At 34.7% G+C, this 21,434-nt stretch overlaps 1 protein-coding gene across 3 annotated transcripts in view; it reads right to left on the bottom strand.

Moving 5' to 3' along the window:
• Positions 1–21,434, bottom strand: part of CDIN1 (CDAN1 interacting nuclease 1) — a 125,028-nt gene that overhangs the window by 92,001 nt on the left and 11,593 nt on the right. For 2 of the 3 annotated variants that reach the window (XM_053981055.1, XM_053981056.1), the window contains exons 2-4: positions 6,798–6,843; positions 5,879–5,943; positions 2,620–2,680 (exon numbers count right to left, since the gene is read on the bottom strand). In XM_053981055.1, coding sequence (XP_053837030.1) covers positions 2,620–2,680; positions 5,879–5,943; positions 6,798–6,843 — 172 coding nt within the window. Of the gene's footprint in view, positions 1–2,619; positions 2,681–5,878; positions 5,944–6,797; positions 6,844–8,520; positions 8,585–11,134; positions 11,250–21,434 lie in introns of all 3 variants that reach the window. The other variant, XM_053981057.1, reaches the window with a different exon arrangement.

Genomic DNA, 21,434 nt, shown 5'->3' with positions numbered 1-21,434 from the left:
GGTGATCCTTTCCTATGTATGAATCCCTGTTCATGTGGTACCCATCAAGTGATACCACATATCCTTAGCATCAATATCTCTAGTAGATGTGTTGGGCTTGGTCAAAATTACTTCAGAGTTTATATTTTGATTTTTAACAAAGCTAGCCCTTCATTTCAACTTTTCTTATATGTATGAAAAATGTATAACCTAGTTGCTCCGAAAATTACAATAGCTTTTTAGATACCATTAAAATACTGCTTTACTGAATTTTAACTATGAGACAGAAAAACTTGATCACACATTGTCACAATGAATTTTTCTTGACATCTTTTCAAGTTCACTGTTAGTGCAAAAATTTTATCTGGATTTAGTAACTACACAAAATGGTAACTCCATTTGTGCATACATATTTTTCCAAATATGTATGTACTTGGATGGCCTTAAATTCCCCAAGTAGAGAGAAATGCTTTCCATGGAGCTGCTTATTTCCAGTAACCCACATCAGAGCTGACACATGAAAAATGGTGAAATTACTGAAGGTAGTCCAGCCTGAATAAGGACTACCTTATTAGTTCAGGTACTTGCATCGCCCTAATTTTCATATTAATCATGTGTCCATCTTTCTTTGAAATAGGGCCATCATGCTTCATGTCAGAATTTAGCATGTAAGTAAAATTCATAGTGCTTCAAATCTCACTTGAAAATATTTGCATGAAGAGAACAGTGACTAATTTTATTGTTAGTAACAGAAATGTGATTTTAGTCTTTTTGTACTACATATATAATATGAACAGCTGACAAATAATTTCATTTTAAAAAAAGACTTAGAAGTACTTTTATAAACCCTCAAAAAACATCCCCAAAAGATAACAATATGGAGCTTTTCCTATTTAACAGAGCTGCTACATACTGTATGTAATACAGCTATGTTATATATTTCTCATCAATTTTTACAGTTTCCACTGATTAAATATATATTGACTCATAAAGTATTACCATTACATCAATTGTCAGCAGATGCAAGAGTATGTCATTTAAATATTAACTATCACATAAAAATGGCAGCTTGATTGTTTGGAAGCAGTAATCTGGTGCTGGTTATTGCCACGTTTCCCTAATGCATTGGGTGGCAGTCACAAAAAGCATTGCCTTTCTGATATACCTGCTACTACAAAACCAGAAACAAATACGTTTTTTATGTATCTCCCCTTTCTCTTAGACTTAATTTTTATTTATTTCTGAACTGCAGATATCTTTGATCTGAATTGCAAAAATGCATTAGTGAAATATAAACAAAGATATGCTCACTGGAGTCAGAAATTATATGCATCATCTCTAAATCAATGCGAAAAATATACAAAGAAGCAGTAACAGATATATTACTCTGTGCTTGAAATATTTTTATGACAGTTCCCATATAATATGGGTGCAATATATCATCCATTGGGATGTTTACCTAAATTCTTAGTAAGATTGTACTTATTTATGTAAAGTACATTCTATTCTCAGTACTTCAAGACTTGTCTTTTCCAGAGACGGCAAGAAGCTACACATTACCACTAATTTGAAATAAATTCTTGATTCTATGCTAACTGTATGATCAGGTCACACAGACACTTCACAGACCATTAAAACCTTCAAGTAATTGATAGGTAATCGCTCATTTGCTGGCTGCAGCAATGTACATGAGAGAAAAACCATTCTTTTTTACTAATGTAACATGTAGAACTTGCTGCTATTGCTACACTTAATGTTCACAGTGCCATATCATTTTTAATGCAAACACTCATTTTCTGCTTCCTTCTTACATTTTCTATTAAAATGCAACACAAAACAGCATATATTTCATTCTATCCCTTTGAGGATTGCATAAGCAGTTCCAGGGAGTATCAACTATTGTACTGTTACTATTACAGTAAATAAATATTTTAGAGTTTAAAAACCAGGTATTTCATCAATTAATTTTTTTTCTAGGAAACTACTTGCCATTTGTTCAAACTTTTTACCTCTTCTTTAATGTAGTGCTAAGATAGCAGTTTTTAATACAAATAACACCTTGTATAACAAGGCAAATTCATATTCTAGTTAATAAACGGCATCAATAAATTTGTCAAGACTTTAATGGCATCCATACAGAACTTTTCATACACTGAGGAATTTATTCTCCTAAAGTGCTTTATCTTAAGCAGTTTCATTAGGCATCCTCTAATCCATATGAACAGAAATAAATGGAGTCAGGAAAATTATCTGTTTTAAGCCTTCCTATTACTAGGAAATAGTAATAACTTAGATGGGTTTTGTTATTAAAGGCAAGGAATCAAACTGATACAACTCAATTTAATCAATGTAAGAATTTTTAGCAAGTTTACGCAATAAAGACCTGCAGTCTTTTGGAAATTTTCAGCAAAATACAAATTTGCCTTGAAGTTAAAAGACTAATTACATGAACTGATTTATTAATAAATGTGGCTTTTTGTCTAATTATTTTAAGTACTAACAGACTGGGGAACCATTTTAAATGTCTAATGTGCCTTGAAACCATTTTTTTTAGGTTAATCACATTTCTCACTAAAGTCACTATAGATATGCCCCTCAGGTTTTACACTGGAAGATTAAAGAAAAAAGAAAGATGATTACCTCATTGGCCAGGTCCAGTAATACTGGGGCAGCTGCATTTTTCATCACCCCATTCAGGTACCTAGACAAGACAAAGCCAGGTAATTTTGCAGTGGCAAGAAAAGACCAGTTTATACATGTCAGCATCCCTTGTGAATCTTTTTCATTTGAGGGAAAACACCCCATTACAGAGTATTTAAAGGGAAATCTTTTAAAAAGTAAGTATTTTAAGCAATCACTGTCTCTCCAGGGTTGTCTCCTATTCTATTAATCTGCAAAATATATCCATCTCAATGAAGGCACTGGTAAAAAACCCAATATATCAAGAAATTTAAAAAAATGGGGCTTAATAACACATAAATAAATTATATCTGTACTACTTAAAGATGCATCACAGACAAATAAACCTCTATTATTCACAATAAAGATTTTTGGTTCCACATGACCTCCAACTATGAAGATGGACTGTATATCTTATCTAATTCACTGGTACACACAAAAACAAAAATTCTCAAATTTATTCCAGATTTTATCAACTGGGCAGTAATTTAAATACTAAAGGCTTACTTTAGTGAAATCAGTCTAACAATTAATATTCTACAAAGAAAACAAGAAATATTTAGGATCCAATAAAGGTTGATAGAAAGTCATTATCCTATCAGTGGCAAAGGCTTAATGCTTCTAGTTGAGGGTATTACAGAATGATGTTTCTGACCATCAATTCACACAATGTCGCTTTCCTCACTTCTGTTACTTTCACTGCTTGATATTTACATTTCGATAAAACCTGAAACCCGTGTTCTGAAGCTGACGGGAAGGAGCTATGATATTGGAAGCCACTTTGTGCTTTGCAGCCATGTGGAAAAGAACAATAGTTACCAACATTTGAACCTGCTCGTTTATCCTATCTGTATTCACATAGCACATCATTACTGACATCGTTAGAAGGCCACAGCCTTTCCAGCTCTATCATTATCTATCCATCAGAAGACACTCTTCTGCTCATTAGTTACAGACATTAAAATTCTTTATCATTTTACCTTTCTGTGGAATGGGTGGCACACCTTTATAAAACCCCTTCAAATAAGATTAGATAGACGGCTTTTTGCTTGCAAGTTATTCTGAAGCTTTATGAATTAAGGAAATGAAAAAAGCTTTTTGCTGGAAACTATTTCAGTTACACATAAAAAAAAAAACAAAAAAAAAAAAACACAAAACATGTTTAAACATTGTAAATTTAAAACAGAAGAAAATGAGGTATCATACACAAAATATACAACCAGGAAAATGTACTTGAGATTAAAGTTCTCAAACATGAATCTAGATCATCGAACAGCAGTAGTGAGAATGAAGTAAATTTCTGTCATATATTTCTAATGCTTCTGTCAACTGCATTATAGACTAACAGGTCTCACATGCTGATGGCAATACAGTTTTGAAAACTTGCTGATCCTTCTTGTACTTTGTGCTTGCCTAAGTTTCAGTCTAGTAAGTCTCAGCCAAGTAGAAGAAATTACTCTACTCAACTATTTTACTTGCCCCTAACAGGGACCACTGGAAATGTCTACCTTCAAAACCTGGTAGCTTCTGACCTAAGAAAGCAATGACAGCACAATTATCTGCTTGTATGTTGGCAGAAATACTAAGGAGCATAGCACTCAGTCTGGGGTTTACAGCAGTAAAGTGGATGCTACAGAAGAGCAGAGGAGAAGACATGTTTGTCATATTTATGCCTGAAGTATTTCAAAGTGGCTTCTATCTCAAGTTGTCTGCTTCTGTAGCCTCCTATACATACTACACAGTAAATCTATTAAAACAGGACTGAAATGAGTTTTTTAGCTATTGACCAGAACATCTCTGATTTTAAAACATGTGCATTTTACTCAGCCATGTTAATACACTTGCAGAATGACATACTCAGAAATAGCATAAAGAATGATTTTCCCTACCACTACCACACAGCTTCATACATAATGCATTAGTTATGTACTGCTATCATACTTCAGACTACAGAAGAAGACAGGAGACCAAATCCTCCTACCTGATGTGAGACAAACTTAATCATACCTACTACCCTACTGACACCACTACAACTGCTGCTTTGCATAAAGCGAAATCTTGTCCTGTGTTTTAGGTTGAAGTTTCAGGCTGGAACTAGTGATTTACAGATACTCTAAGAAAAGGCTTACTTATGTAGCAGTTACAATTACCACAAGCCACTTCACTAAAACTGTGCTAGTGAAAAATAATTAAAAGTAGTACTGTATATGTATGTTATCAGCATAACAAGATTTAAAGCCAGTATTCTTCCTAAACAAGAATCAACCCTAGGAAAAGCGTGATGCGATCCAGTACAAATTTTACAAAACAATACAACTACTAAAAAACCAAAATCAAACACCCAAACTAGTGCACTTCACACTAAATATTCTAAACCAGTGTCTGATATAATCAGGCTGTGGTTAAGTTTTAAATACATTACTTTGGCAGAAGCACCTTTAATTGTTTACAAATGAAGGCTCTTTGTTTATTTTCTTGATTCATACAGATTAGTATTAAGCACGAATATCACACATCACAAGTATGAATTCACTTGCCATGCATGCTCTTCAGATATGTCAGTCTACAAAGTAGTATTTTAATTGCATATCTTTACCTGTTATCACTATGCCCCAATTATGTCACTGGAGTATTTTTAGTAAAGCCTATGGAACTAACAGAAAAACTACAAGGTGTAGCAAGCACAGTTTATTAGCTTAAGATGCAAACAATTGTAAAATGACATAAAGGTTTTCATCCTCCCTTAAAAACTATTTCTGACACTTCTGTTGATAAAACAGGAGTGATCTAAAAATTAGTGCTTTAACTGGCAATACATGAATATGTAACTTTTTGTAATGTAACACGGATGTTGTTTTAAACAAGCACAACAGAACAAGCTCTCTTGCTGTAAAGAAGTCATCAAAATCAGTCTTGACACAGAAATCCTAAAAATTACAAACTATAGGCAATACATAATAAATGCGATCACATACACTGGAAAAAATATTTGCTTATCCTGACTTCGAGACAGGGAAGTAAACTCTTTCTTAATCAGAATGACCAAATCCTGAAAAATTTCTGTATTTCCAGTGAAAAACATTTTTACGTGAACCATTCTGTATTCCCAAATTCTTAATTTATTGTTATATAAAATCAGCTTCATAAGTTAATTTACTCACAACTGCTGTAAAAATCAGTAGCTATGATGAGAGTCTTAACTGGGGTGGGGAGGTCATACCTTTGGTAGTAAGTTTCGATAGCTTCAGCAGTGTGATGCTTGGCATGTGTTCTTTTGATTTGTTTCTAGAAAAATGAAAAAAACAGGACTTTTACAAAGGTGTCATAGATCAAAACAGAAGTCATGACTACACAAACACACAACCCTTGGCTACACTTTTGATAGATGTGAACTATGCTTTTAGATTCCATACAGAAATGACATTCAATCTACCTATTGAATTGAACATCTTCAGACTGTACTGCAATGTACCACATGTAAAAGGCAGTAAGGTCACAATAATTGAATCTAAATAAGTTTACTGAAGGCTGCTGAGGGCAAAGAAAAACTTGTTCTCTCTTTCAACCTTTGTATTAATTTTCCCTCAATTCAATTCCATCTAAGTCTGGTACACTCTAGTTTTACAATTCAATTGGCATTTTTAACCAGGAAGAACATTGCTTAAAAACAACTTATTTGAAAAACTACAAAAAGTAATTCCATAGAGACTTGCCACTTGACTGACACCTGTCATCTCATGATAAATGACTCCATTTTCTGCCTCTCTTGCCTTCTGCCACTCCAGCAATGGTCATTTATCATCATCTCTGTCAGCAATGGAAAGCAGCACTGACAGTGCAAGTCAGCAAACATTTAGCACATGGAACCACGCAACACAGGGAAATTATTATTGTCAGAATAATAATGGTTTAGCATAATTTATTACAGGTCCACCAAATAAGCAAAGGCTAGATGTTATTAGACAGATGGATGGGTAGGCTTGGCAGCCATCCACTGAGACTCAGGCGGTGCTTGATGTGGAAAAAGGAACATCCTCCAAACCAATCAGAAAGCTGGCAGTTCAATTACAAAGAAATAAAGGGACATTCATCATTCAATTAGGCACCTGTCAACCCTCACAAAGGAGAAAACTTCTAACCTGGTACTCCTGGGAGAAGATGCTCAGCAGAGTGGACTGCGATTGACTGGAACAAATAAAAGAAGGACAAAGTTAATTACTGGAGTGCACTGCAGAGAAACAAAAGAGAAGGGAGCTTCAAAGGTAGGCCTGCTGCCCTGTAATCTAACAGAACATGAAAACAAGTGTGGAAAAGTTGTTCCAGATGAACACCTCAGACAAAGGCTTCCTGCTGCTAGGTCAAGGAGAGAGCGTATGAGGGAGGGGAGGAAAATATAGCAAGAATTTCAAATCAAACTAGCATATTGTTTGGGTGATTCAACTTCAGAACCCAAAAGTCCTACCAGGAGCAAGTAGTGGAGCTAAAAGGTAACAGGGAAAAAAGGGAAATTAAAGCAAAATTTCCATTAAAAATTGATGGGGTTAAATTCCATCAGCAGTTGGGAACACGCCGCTTGTTCACTGGCAATGTATTGAAATTCATTTTGTTAGCAGCAAGGGAACTTCTTCAGTAGCTGTCTCATATTCACGTTAAAAACTTCCCCCTCTGTCAGAAGTAGCATATGGGACCAGTGGAACATTCCCACTGAAACTGATGTGCTTTGAAAATGGAAACTTTCACAGCAGGAAGCCAAGATTCCCTGGAGTCGGTCATTTCCAAAAGCTGCCATAAGCTTCATTCATCTAAGGCTCCACTCAATGTCGAACACCTGGCAATGAAGCAACCTGGAAAGTATTCTTCCCAAGTGGGAATTTTTCTCTCTGAATTGTTAACATTTAGAAAAGAGACAAGATATTTTTTTTCCTCTGAAAGGCAATCAATACCACACTGCTACTGTTTTCAATTGTCCTCTGTGGATATATCTACCTCATCACATCCTGAATACTACTAATTACTCCTGATATATTTTTCTACTACATGCAACTTGAACAAATTATAGTCTCAATAAATTGAGCTTTATGGTACAGCAAAGCATTATGAATAATTAACATTTTTTCCTTCCATTAACTTACCTACTATGGCACAGCATAGGTAGTTCAAAGATTCCACAATGTCTAAAGTCTCACTCTTCTGTCAGATTTCTTGTATGTGAATTTAACACCAGTATCGTATCATAATTACATTAAAAGTACATATTCTCTCCATACATAAATGACCCTTATCCTTCCAACTGTAACACTTCAGAAGCACTAATTTAAAATAAGAAAGTCCTACTCTCACTTTCAAAAGGGAACACTGAGGCACAAACCAACTAAATGGTTGGATCAGAGTTAAACAAACAGTATGTATATGCAGCACGGTATAAAGTTACCTCTAAACCAAGCAGCTGAAGAATCAGGAACAAAGTGACTAGATGAATGCAGTGCTGTATAAAGAACTTACAAGTATGCCTTATCCATAGCTGTGCTTCCAGGCTTTTTGCCATAATTCTGTATTTTGGGCTTGTCTGCCCAGCGCAACATCTGCGTGACAGCAGTAAGCTGAGCCTTGATCTTTGGTATTCTACACATGGGACTATTCACCCTGAGTACTCCCTGAGACTGAATGTCAAAACTGTAGAAAAATGATAGCAACATAAACTATTATATAGACTTATTAAATTAATGGATTACAGAAAAAATAACCCAATACAGTAAAGAATTAAATTTTTTATAAAGTTTCTATTAAATTCAAATAAACAGTGTTTAAATAATAAATATTTATTTAAATATACATGTGACACAGAGGCCAGGAGTTACATACCACAAAACCTCTCCAAAAGGTGCACAATCCAATTATGACAACCTGCAACCTGCACATGTAATCACTAGAAGGTGAACAAAGGAAAGAAATTAAGATTATATATTTACACAGGCTATACACATACAGAAAGCTAAGATATTTCAAGCTGATATTAAAAAAAAAACAAACCTGCAGGCTATAAATAAGTTGGATACATATGGCCACCTAATGGCACACCAGATAACTATCATTACCTTGTAGATTTACATGGTCATAATGGTAGAACTGAATTTAGAGATAGATGTGGAAAAAATCCCAGAACAGATCAGTACAGCATTTGACTAATCTCTGGTTTGAGTTCTCCTCCACTGACATAGCAATTTTTGTGGTTTTAGGCTATTCCTGGTATGTTAACCGTACTTATACTACCATTATCCTATTATACATTGACAGTGACATATCAGAAGAAACTAAGACCATTATCCCTCCCTCCCTTTACACTCCACCTTTAATGGCAGACTTGGAAATGCTAGGTTAATGACCTTGATGACCTTCAAGGTCTTCTCAAAACTATATGTTTCTCTTATTATTGTCCATTTCATTTGTCCCCTTGCTGTCCTTGGATTTTGACCTCCTTCAATTTAGTTCAACACTCCTCTGCTATGCTTCCAACTGTTCAGATAATCTAGGACTTGGCACGAATACTGAAAAAATTCATTCCAATAACAGTGCAAATTGGATATATACTGGATTGCAGTACAGAAACTTTATCACTGGGGCAAAGAGAATTATTTCAATAACACCATTCAAATAATTACAAGACTTACTACTGGATGATCTTTCCCCTTCTCCAGGAGAAGCGGATTTGTATCTTCACATGGCTGCTTCCATGATTCTTTCGGTTAACATCGTTCCTGTCTTAAACACTAAAACCACTCATCTGCCACTCAGTGTTTCCTTGCTACAATTTCATTGAGACAACTTCCTGGCAAAATGAAGTAGCTCCTCAAAACACAGATGGAGCATCTATTGCAAGATCCCATTGAGTGAAAACTGAAACATCATAGTTTCAGAAAGCACTGAAAAAGACACTACTATGTACTTGGAGAGGGAAGAGGAGTCATGAACATGAATTGGAATAGCAAAACAGCACAACCACAACTGCTGATACTGACAGCAAGAATACTACCATAGATGTTATCATTACTTCTAGAGGAACAGCTAAATTCCCAGGGCTCCATCCATCCTCTGATACTTCTATACAAAATTTCAAAGCAACAAATGAGCAGACAAATGCACTTATCGCTGGGCTATCCAGGAAAACAAACATAACACTGAAAGTGTTTTTTTATTCAAAATAACATTTGAGTACTGTATTATTGCCTTTCATGGAATAAACTATATTGTAAGCCTCATGGCTGACTTGAAGACTAGGAATATAGATGTTTGTGACAAGCAGACACTTTTGTTGAGAAACTGTAGAGCTAAGGTACATAATTACAAATTTTCTGAAACAAACGAACAAAAAACCCAAACGTCATAATTCTGAGTACTACCTTGTTTAAACATTTAATAATCTAACCTGTTATCCCTCTTGTAGAACTAAGGATATTGTCCAGGGAAATAAGCAAATTTTTCTCTTAAGTTCTGTAGTGACAACTTTCATGGAAACATTTTCTTCTGCAATTCTAGACAGTAATGAATCTTAACTCCCAGAGCTCTGTTCAAAGCATCCAGCCTTGCTCTTTAGATATCCTCTTTTACTTGCATACTGGCATCCACAATGATGCTAATATACCTTTTGTTACTCCATGCTGATGTCAGTGGCATACTTCCATCTGAATGCTTGATGTATTTCATGCTCTTGTCAATACATAAGTGGATTTGAGCAGAAAACTGGAATCTAACGTTGGCTAAAAATGCCCATTTTTCAAAGATAAAATTACTTCTATTTTATAAAATGAAGCGTTAAGTTCTTGGTTCCAAGTGATATAAAGATATAAAAATTTGCTTGCCATAAAAAAAATAGTATTACAGTTATGAAAGTTATTTCTAATAAAACAAATCTAAAACAACATTTAGAATGGGATGCCCAAGACAGTCCAGAAAAAGGGATCAGAGAAATGATCTCTAAATACTTAGGTATCAGTCAAGCTAGAAAGAAAACTGCAAGTTTGATGCTGGGAAAAGAATATTCCCTTTGGTCAATTACTACATAAGAATAAAATTTAGACCATTCTCTTCGAATCAATTTCAGAATTTGTAGATGAAGAATGCTATAATCCCTGGAGAGAGTTTCAGAAATGTTCTGCTTTGCAATGAGTACTCATATATAAAGTAGTAACAGATAAGTTACTACTTCATATAAGCAGTTTACTGCTTTGTAGCTAGAGTAGATACAAAACTTTGGCTAAGGAGCAGCTAGTAATGATGAGAGCAATTTAATTGTACCAGATCATCACCTCAACAAGACAGAATTGCAGATGCAACCAAGATTTGGAGTGCTGTCCAGCTTAATATTTGCTAATTACTTCAGTCTCACCAGGAGAAAATCCAAGCATAGCAAATGTTATGCAAATATTATATTATCAGCCCTTGCAAATCATGAATTCTTTACAGTTAAGATGAAACTTACAGTTTTTACTTTATTTTCTGACATTGAAAACATGGAGTTGTAGGTGCAAACCAAGATTCCACTTGTTTCATGTTTTAGAATGAGTTTCCCTCACTTTTAACTCCACAGTTGTTGCCTAAAGTAGAAAGAGTAAAAAATCAGTTTTACATTTAATGTATTTTATCATGGAACAACGGAAGAGTATCTAAAGAGGTTTCACACAAGTGGAGACAAGAAGGAGGAAAGCATAGTCCGTAAGACAAATATGTTATATATAAACAGAATAGCTTCATTGTTTCCTTTTCATAAAATGGAATATTCCACCTTATTAAAAAGATAAATATACTGGTTAAAAATCCAAGTGTAGGGGCAGGAGCTGTGCTTCCAAAATTCAAAAGCTATTACCTGAGAAATCCCAAAGCTGCAGTGTCAAACCATCTCTCTGAAGAACATACACTGCCACTTAGCTATAGCAGGAATTCAATAAGGGGGGGAAATTGTTTCTTCCATAGACTCTACTGAGCATGCAGTGCTACCCGTATCTTTCATGACATGAAAGTTCTGAAGTTCTAGAGTAGATAGCAAGAGTCTCTAATTTTTTTTAATCTGGAAAAGAACTTTCCCTTTCCATGAGTGATAAGTTTAAAAATACTTTTACTGGTACAATACTGAGCATTAAAATAAAAGTAACAGGGCTAGAACTGTGCCAAATTTAAAGTCTAAGTGAGGAAAGAAAGATATAAATCCAAAAAATTTAAAAGTCTAGTGGTGAAAGGGGAATTCTCCTCACATCTATCCTGAAGATTCAGACCATGAATCTAAAACATATTTTTCCTGTTACCTTATTAAAGACATGAAAGAAATCCAAGCAGCCAAATTCTCATCTTCCATACTGCAAATGATTTGGAACAGGGACTCCTAAAGGGAGCAATGTTTATACTGCTTATCACACGCTAGCTAGTCCACACCCTAATTTGTAAAAACTCTGGCAGTAATGGAATTCTAATAGATCTAGCAGCATTGTTTCAAATACATAACATGCACTGAGGCATACAGCCTCAGTGGCTTCCCAGAACTGCAGGACATGGGCAGCAAGCCCACGTAACCACAATTACACCTGTAAATGACCCAATGCCTGTCTGATGATCAAATTCCCACCTGAGAGGAGGTGACAACTAGTGGATTCTCAGAATTGTGTCAGGATTGTCCAGACAACAAAAAGGCTTCTTAGCAGTCTGAATGATTCCACAAGAGAATCCAGGAAGGCACAGGTATACCAAAGGCCTACCCAGAGCTTGTTAGGCTTATATACCTGAAGAACATGGAACAAAGGAGGCACATTGACCTCTACAATAGTTACAGCTTTAATATTTCTTCACTGTAGCCTCTAGTGCCACAATCTTTCTTATAGTTTAGTATGATTGTGGTCATTCTCTGAAGAAAATTCTCAAAAAGCAGACTACTGTCTCTGTATACATTTGTACTTTCATCACTCACAAATCTACCAATGATTTATCGGAAGTCAGTGAATTACCAATTTAAGTTAAATCAATATACTTGTCTATATACATGTGTGTGAATATATATTTTTAAATCAATAGGTGAATTTGAATTAGAGCTTCTAAGTAACATAGAAGTATCTAAGTATTTAGCTACAACATGCTAACTTCTATAAAGTGGCCATCTTCCAATTTTCCAGCTTTCCAGCTACACCAGTTCAAGTCGGGAACGCAAAACCAGTTTTATTATTTCTGCATAAGAAGCCTTCTATACAATGAAGCATTGCTGGTAACTACTCCTTTGGAGACTATCAAGTCAATACAGTTCTGTAGAGGAAATACTCCCATTATAAATATATTATTATTATTATTATTATTATTATTATTATTATTATTATTATTATTATCGTTGTTGTTGTTGTTGTTGTTGCTGTTGTTGTTGTTGTTATTGTTATTATTATTATTATGCTGTTGTTGTTACTGTTATTGCTATGCTGTGTGTGTGTAGATATACACATATATATGAAAAGAAGTACATGATGATATCCTCATTTCAGACTTAGTACGATTACATTTAAAATCAAGATGAAATTCAAGCTCATCTGAAGAACAATAGCATTAATCAATTTTAAAATTCACTGATATCCAGTTCAGTAAGCTGTACAACAGCTCAACTCAAAAGACTTAAACAGATCCCTAAAAATTGCCTTTGCCTCAAAGTCAATTTCATACCTTTGGCAGGATCAAAAATAAAATACAAAGTAAAGATTTTGAGAGAAAGATATCCTGCGTTGCAGGCTTCACTATTCAATGATAATAAAAAGGTTAAATTCAGGCATGTGCATACAACTTTGCTGCCTATAACCAGGGTTATGAGTATAACTGTATGACAATGCTTAGCGAAGGCTACTTGAGAAGAGTCATCACTTCTATGACCTTGACACTGGTTGGTCCCACAACTTCTATACAATTTAGTGATGTGTGAGAACAGATGATGGTGCAATACACAGAAATGGCAGCATTTAAAATTCATAGTAGCGTAAGGCCATTACTTTTCCCACTGGACCACTTGAACTTTAATAATGTCTGACCTAGTTGGCCAATAAGTTCTAGCAGCAGACAGAGTAAAATTGCCAGTATTAGATACTGTTTGATTTTTCATTTTGGAAGACTTAGAAGTTCCTTTAAGAACAGAGCACCAATTCTTCCTGTAGACACCTAATTTTTTGGTGTCTCTTGTAACAACCAATATATTTTAAAAGAACTGCAGACTATGAATGATCTGTATCAGATGTGAAAAAAATAAATTGCAGAGGTAAGTACAAATAACCAATACAGGCAATGATCCCAAAATCATGCTAGCTCTTTGTAGAGATAAATTACACCTTCTTTCACCCACACCCCAAAAATCTGATTTCCAATAGCAAAAATGTAAGTGTAACTAAAAATACTCCATATTCAAATGATTGCAAAGTACTTATGATCAATCTCCCAACCTGAAAAGAGAATAACAAAAATGCTGGTTTTCCATTCACATATACATCGTTGAGAAGAACAGCATCATGCTTTAACAGTGTAGCAGGTCCATATGAAAAAAACCCTACTTTTTCAGTTTTATAATCTTTGTAAGCAAGTAGTAAAAATGAACAGTTCATGCTTGTTGCATGAATGTTTGGAACCCATTCCAATGCCAAACTCACAGAGAGACCTCTATAAGTAAATAGTGTTTCACTAATGTTTCAAGTCTCTTCCATTAAAATATAAAACTATTTTGTATGGTCACATTTTCAAACTGAAAAATATTTTCAGATGTAATACAGAACAATATATATTCACAATAGCACAACAGGGCTTAAGAAATACATTGTCAGTGCTAAAATGTGAAATTAAAACTCCCAAATATTCTGCCATCAGGCTTCAATGATTGTTGAACATCCTGACCTTACAGACAGCAGAACTCATCTTTAAGTATCTAATCAGGGAATCCACTGACAAAAGAAACTGATAGGAGTCAAACAGGGTTTGTCTCCACATACACCTTGATAATCTCAGTACTTGTTCACCACATCTCCATTTCCTGGCATTCTCAAGAATTCTGCTTTTAACTCTACCGTTAATTTTTTTGAGAAAATTAAAAAAAAAACCAACAAAAAAAACCCAAAAAACTAACGCTTGAGAATAGCAAAAGTACATGATTTGCTATGTCCTTCATTTCAACCACTTAGTTAAAGCTTAGCAAGTTAGATAGCAAGAAAAAAAGTTTCTTGATATCCAGGAAAGAATCCGTGAACGTCCCAAAGCAGAGGCATACAGCAGCATACCAGAGACTGAGGAAAAAGGCAAAACATCTGTGAACATTTGCACTCAAGTGTACATCATCCACACTTCAATTTACTTCAGTTAAGACTGTACCAAAAACATGTTTGCAAGTTTGACATCTTTATCTTAGTAGCACAATCTAAATACTGAACTATTAGACAAAAATACACTAAAGTAGTTCCTTATCTGATATTGGTCGTGCAAAGAAGGATGTTCCTAGGGTACAACAGCAACGGACCCCAACAAGCAGTTAAGGCAAAGAAGATACAAGTTAAACCAGGGGTTTATCCTTCTCCTTTCTTATCTACCCTACTGATAGGGCCAAGGTCGACACATTGAAAATATACTCAGTAGGCTATTACCAGAAAGCAATTTTTGAAACATTTATTTCGTGTTCATCCCCTCATTTTGTTTGGATTAGCCTATCGTGCTACTTCCTCGTATGCCCAGGAAAAGAAATAGATCAGAAGTTAAGGAAAGTTTTTCAGACTTCAATCTCAAATTTACTTACTGTGGACAAAGGGGAAAATAATTCTACTTTATAGATTTTTTTTCCAACAAAACTATATTGTCCTGTACAAGTTAGGTGTTTAAGTTTAGAAAACTAGTTTTATGAATGAATGGTAATTCAGAGCTAATTAGCTTGTTCATTTTGTATTAAAAAATTAGCCTGCATGTAAAAAGCATATATGTACTGAACTAAATAAATCCCTAGACACCTGTAAACAATTTGCTGCTAAAAATATATAATCAGATTTAGAAAACTATAAACTACATTTAAAATTTACTATTTAGAAGCAATTAATTACAAAGACAGCCAGGTGGCTTTCAGTACATAAATTACTGTTAATGACACTTGCCTCATGCTGCTACTGTACTTAGCATTTGCATGCATCACATGTCAAGCACACACACTGTTGCATAGGTTTCTCCAGGGTAAAAAGTGAACAACATCTTAAGTTGTTGTTCCAGTTAGCTTCCAGTTATCCAATCAAAACTGTTAATTCCTTAAACAAGTTAGGATCTTATTGATGTTTCCCATTCAGGATATAATCAAAAATATATTCAGGATAAAATTTCAAGAATCAAAAACCAATGATATAGAAGTGATAGTTTTTAGTAAATTCCCATTTTGATTATGATGCAGACTGAAGGCAAGAGATGAATCCATCTATAGCTAGTTCCCTTGAGATTTTAGAGCCCTAGACAGTGTTTATAATTAAAAAAAAAAAAAAAACAATTTTAAAGATATTTGTAATTATTGAACAAAAAAAATAGGAAAAAAAAAAAATTCTTGTCTTTTCCTGAACCAGTTGGGGGACGGGCCACTTGAATCTGCTTACTAGAGGGTCCTCTTTGAAAGTTTCCTCCCAAATTTGCCCTAAACCAGAACATCTACCTACCCAACAGTGCAGTATTTTGTCTTGTATATCTAAGTTGTTGTACCATCAACAGGCTTTTCCTATTTTTTCCCCTTCCTCCCCTCTCTAGAGGAGTTTTCTGGTGTTCCTTATATTGCCCTGAAAATACATACAGTGACTATAAGCTTCATTTCCCACAGTGCCACTGCAGGAAATGCTGGCTTTCCAGAACAGAATCTAATGTAACACTAATGGAACAGAGTCATAACTGATATAAATAATCAGTAAGATTGACTATACAGCATCACCTTCACTAAGCACCAAAATTTCACTGATTTTGGTAGAATGAACCTAGAGGCTTTGATAAATAAATGTGGAAGCCAAGGAAGAATAAATTTTAGCTCTCTTAAAATAAGTTGAAGATTACCTCAGTATGCATCAAGTAGTATGGCATGACTCACTGACACGTCTTAAATTTTTGTGACTTATCAAAAACATAATAATAATATACATTACCATCTTTATATTAAGTCCATAAGTACTACAGTTAAAAAAAAAAAAGCCAATGAGAAGGCAAAACATTCTCAACTGGAATGTTTACATGTCTGCACGTTAGTGAGTAACTAACAACTTACATATATACATTATACATGATATATCTTATAAGAGACAGTATATTCTTATAAAAGATATCTCTGCTTTTAACTAAAGGGTATCAGTAAGAGGATGTTGAGATCAAGTTTCTGGTTTTTAGAAACCAAAAGATTTAGAGTGAAGAAGGTAGCTAAGCCATAAATCAGTACTTTGTTTTCAAACTTATCTTTCTAAGAACAAGTAAAAGATCCCTCTGTCAACTTTTATTTAGAAGTAATTTCTCCTTCATCATGACAGTAATATTTTAAGGTCAAAAGTGGAAAAAATGGCATAAACATGATTTTTATCACAGCAGATACGAAAGTATTTTTGTCTCTCTGTACCCTCAAAGTATTATGTTAATGCACCTCTTTCCGCCAAACCAACTGCAAAGAAATATTTAACTTAAAGTTATAGCTGTTCATATGTAATCTGTTACCTGGATTAAAAAAAAAAAAAGGCAGAAGGCCTCTCTATCCACCTAATCACCATATCAATGACACATGCCACAACAGAGAAGCACTAGTTTATTTGATTGATCATGGTAGATAAACTCCAAATAACAGAGAAATTAACAAATGCTTGACATTTGCTCAACATCCATTATTCTGACACTGCTTTCAGGATTTCAAAGCCTGGGAGTATGCTTAATCAACATTCATATTCCCTAGTGAGCTACAGGCACCATATTGCGCCCCGCCTTAGTACTGATGAAAACTGCATATTGGCCATTTCCAAAATGTTCTGGGACTCCACGCAGGGCCTCTTCTCTCCCTTGTTCCTGTTCTGCAGTTTTCTTTTAAACACTTCCAAGACAAAAGCATCTGCCAGTTTTTCTCTCTAGGGATGTATGCAAAATGAACTTAACAGTTTTAAGGCAAGAGAAACCCTCACATCTAAATTCATTCATAGGACAGAAAAGGGCCTAAGAGGCCTCTCTAGGGACAAAACCCTGCTGAAATTTTCCCCGACAACACTGGGAGCTTTATAAAATCTAAGTCCAGACAATTTCCAATTCAAATGCCCAGCATAGCATGACCTTTGTCAGATCTATGAGCCCTAGATGCACCCACTATTTTTTTATTCTAACCAGCACAGACATTAGACAGGGCACTACTGCTAAGCAGGAGGTTGACTATTTGCATGCTCTTCTATTGTGAAAATGTAACAGTGACAGCACTGTGTCGAATTCTTTTCCCCCTAGAACTTTAACTCCATAGGAGAGGCATAGCTGACAGATGACTCTCCCAACATCTGTGTTATGTACACTGCACAGCTGAGGAACCTTGGATCACTGTCACGGCTTCTCAGAGATGACCTACACCTTTCTTATATCTACACACGATAAAAAAAGTAAAATAAAAATTTGAAAATGCCTTTTCTTAAATGAAAAGTAAATATGGCAAGAAAGATTAACATAATTTAGTCATTAAGCTGTTCACATAGCAGCTCACCATATGTTGTATAAATGTCCTATACAAAATAATTTATCAGCCCTGACACGTCGCACATCATATTGTATTATTTAATATGCTTACTAAAATTTCATGGATCAAGCGCCACTTCTGAAAGCATACAGAAAGCCCTAGAAAATATTTCTTCATCTTCCGTGATTTATTTTGATTGCCTTTTACAGCTACATGATAAAGTAGAACTTGCAAAATTACGAGGTTAGGGTTTACACAGCTATTGCTTCATATACTATAATATAACAATTGGCTTCATGTCTATATAATATTTTACTTGCATTTAATATTCAGAGTCACATTAAATTAAGCACGCTGATTTCCACTGCACATTTTAATAATTTCAACGGGTTATTTCAGTAAACATCCTGATCCACTAATGCAAAGTTCCACTGAGAGAGAGATATCCTTGAAAAAGAAACTAAAGAGCTTAGAATTACAAAACAAACTAACACAGACAAGTAATATGTGATACATGCTGACCTCCCTAAATCTGTCTACATAAAAATATATTCATTTCTACACAGTAGCTGAAACATTTTAATATTATCTTTAAATTACTGTTATTTAAAATGTTAGAATGACAGGCATCTATTGCAGATAAATTGACAAAATTCTCTATCCAGAAACCTTGAAACCACAAAAAAAAAAAAAACAAAAAAACAACACAACGTGTAAGAATGATCGTCTGTCACTGTTGAGGTCTGTGTCTAAATAGCAAATTAAAACAAAAAATGTAAGCAGGAAGCTTGTGAATAATAGTTGTTGGGCAACCAATGGAATTTGTTTGGAAAAAAATGCTCAGCACTTAGATGACATATCAAGCAGACAGATATGGCTAGGAAAATATTTAGACTGAAACTATGCATTTATTCCATAAAGGACTATTTTCCTTTCTTTCTCAGACTTCTGATGTCAAAGGAACACAATACAAATGAGATAAAAAATGTAGCCCAACTTACTCTTCTTAGTCAACAATTATATTCTCCTGTTCCTAATAACAGGATAAAGGAAAACATATTCCTGTGTTAGATCACTCATTGCAATAAGGTCATTGAACTCCATTTGGATTGGAACTTGTTTGGCTTATTGGAGTACCTGCCAATTGGTCAAAGCAGATCTTCCTTTTTAAGCTCTGTAAGAACCAGAGATCTAGCTTTCAAGTTTTTTTTTTTTTCTCTTTTTGTATGTTGTGTACCCCAAGAAAATGCACTTGTCTTGGAGGACATATTGCTCAGCTGTGTTGAAAACTGAAGGAGAGCTGCATTTACAACATGGATTTTATATTAATGCCATAAATGGCTAATGTTCAATAGCTATTTCATATATAGAAACATACACTCACTCTGCCTACTGTACTACTCTCCACAAGTTGTAGTCTCCAAATGAGCATCTGTATTCCACAGAAGAGATACAATAAAGGACTGGATGGTACAACAGGATCAACAGAAGACTGATAAGAAGTTCTGTCATCTCCCAGCCAACAACAAATAGAAACAGAGATATGTGACATGTTTATTGTTGTCTGTGTCCTCAATTAACAACAGGGAACTCCAAAAGACCCTTAATAGTAATTCAGTCACAGGAGCGAGTATTACGTCCATCCTGGTCACAGTTTCTACATTGCATTTGAAACCGTTTCATACAGGCTGCATTGCATAAGAGAATACTTTTGCTATCACATGGACCTTGTTCAAAGGAATATTTGATAACATTTTGCTTTCTGCGAAAGAAGAATGTGTGCTATCTTAGGACATTTTTATTCCGTGTTGACATTTGTGGAGGTATATGGGAAACTAGGCCATCAAATGCTTCCAAGACTTTGAAGGCCTAAATACAGATATGCAAATAGAGGACAATCACCCAAACAACAAAGTCCTCTTCAGCACTACATCTGATCTGAAGCCTTTTTCTAAGTTTGGATGTTTGGATAGACAGCAACACTTAACGTTCTATTCAGATTAAAAGGATAAAGCAAGATAGTGAAGTTCAACAGTTCTCTGACATAAAGCAATGAGACTGTCACTATCAATCAGGCTACTGGATATCCTGGTGTGTGCAATGGAAGGGATAGTATTTTCTACTCAAATCACTATAATTACTCAAGATGTAACGGACACAAGAATTTTAAAAAAAGATTGTAACAAAATAAAATACATGATATGTAAAAAAATGCTTTAGTTGCTTAAACAGAAGTTTTTATCTAAGTTGTTCACAAATCATAATGTTTTTCCCATGATAGGTACAGGTTCCTGTTTGGCAAATTTAAGCCTTTTGACAAGAAGTTAATTTACTTTGAATTCTTCATTTGAAGTCCATGGACAACAAGGACTTAATGAGATACAAGCTGGAAACTAATAACAGAGCATGCCTATAGGAGTTTGAAATCTACTTGTATGGTACCAATTAGTCAAACAAAAACATGAACAAAGCTTTTAACCATCACCTGATCAGAAGAACACAGGGCATTATCTTTCCATTCCTCTGTCAATGTTGTTGGTTTTTCTTGGTAACAATATACTCTATCAGGCTTGTCTTAGAAGACAATTTTACTAGGATCAGTTCCTGTATTGCATTTTCTTACATAAATTAATCCTCAGCAGTATTTTGCTCAGTTGAGAGTGCAATTCGAACTTCTGAAACTCTCACACTGAAAATAGAGATGTTACTTTCACCAGAAACTTAAAGAAATGAACAATTAAAAAATTACTCTCATAGAAGCATATATGCTGTTTTTTATAGAGATGTGATAATCCATAAGGGCATATATCAGCACCAAAATGGCTGTAGTCATTAATTTAAGTAATAAATCATAGGTCCTACTAACAATGACAGCAAACAGATGCTAACAAGAAAATGTATTATTTCATATGTTGTGAGTTATAAAAATGCAAGCATTTAGGACACTTCTTAAATTTTTATAATATGCATTTAATACATTACTGTTTTGACACATACAAGAATCAAATTTATAGGTCTCATTCAGGACTTGTTTTCTCTTCTGTGAACACAGAATGGATTCCTGAGAGAGAAAAAGCTCAAG

Source organism: Vidua macroura, chromosome 6, assembly GCF_024509145.1.
Source record: "Vidua macroura isolate BioBank_ID:100142 chromosome 6, ASM2450914v1, whole genome shotgun sequence".
NCBI classification, from domain to species: Eukaryota; Metazoa; Chordata; class Aves; order Passeriformes; family Viduidae; genus Vidua; species Vidua macroura.
This window is presented reverse-complemented; position numbering and strand designations above follow the sequence as displayed.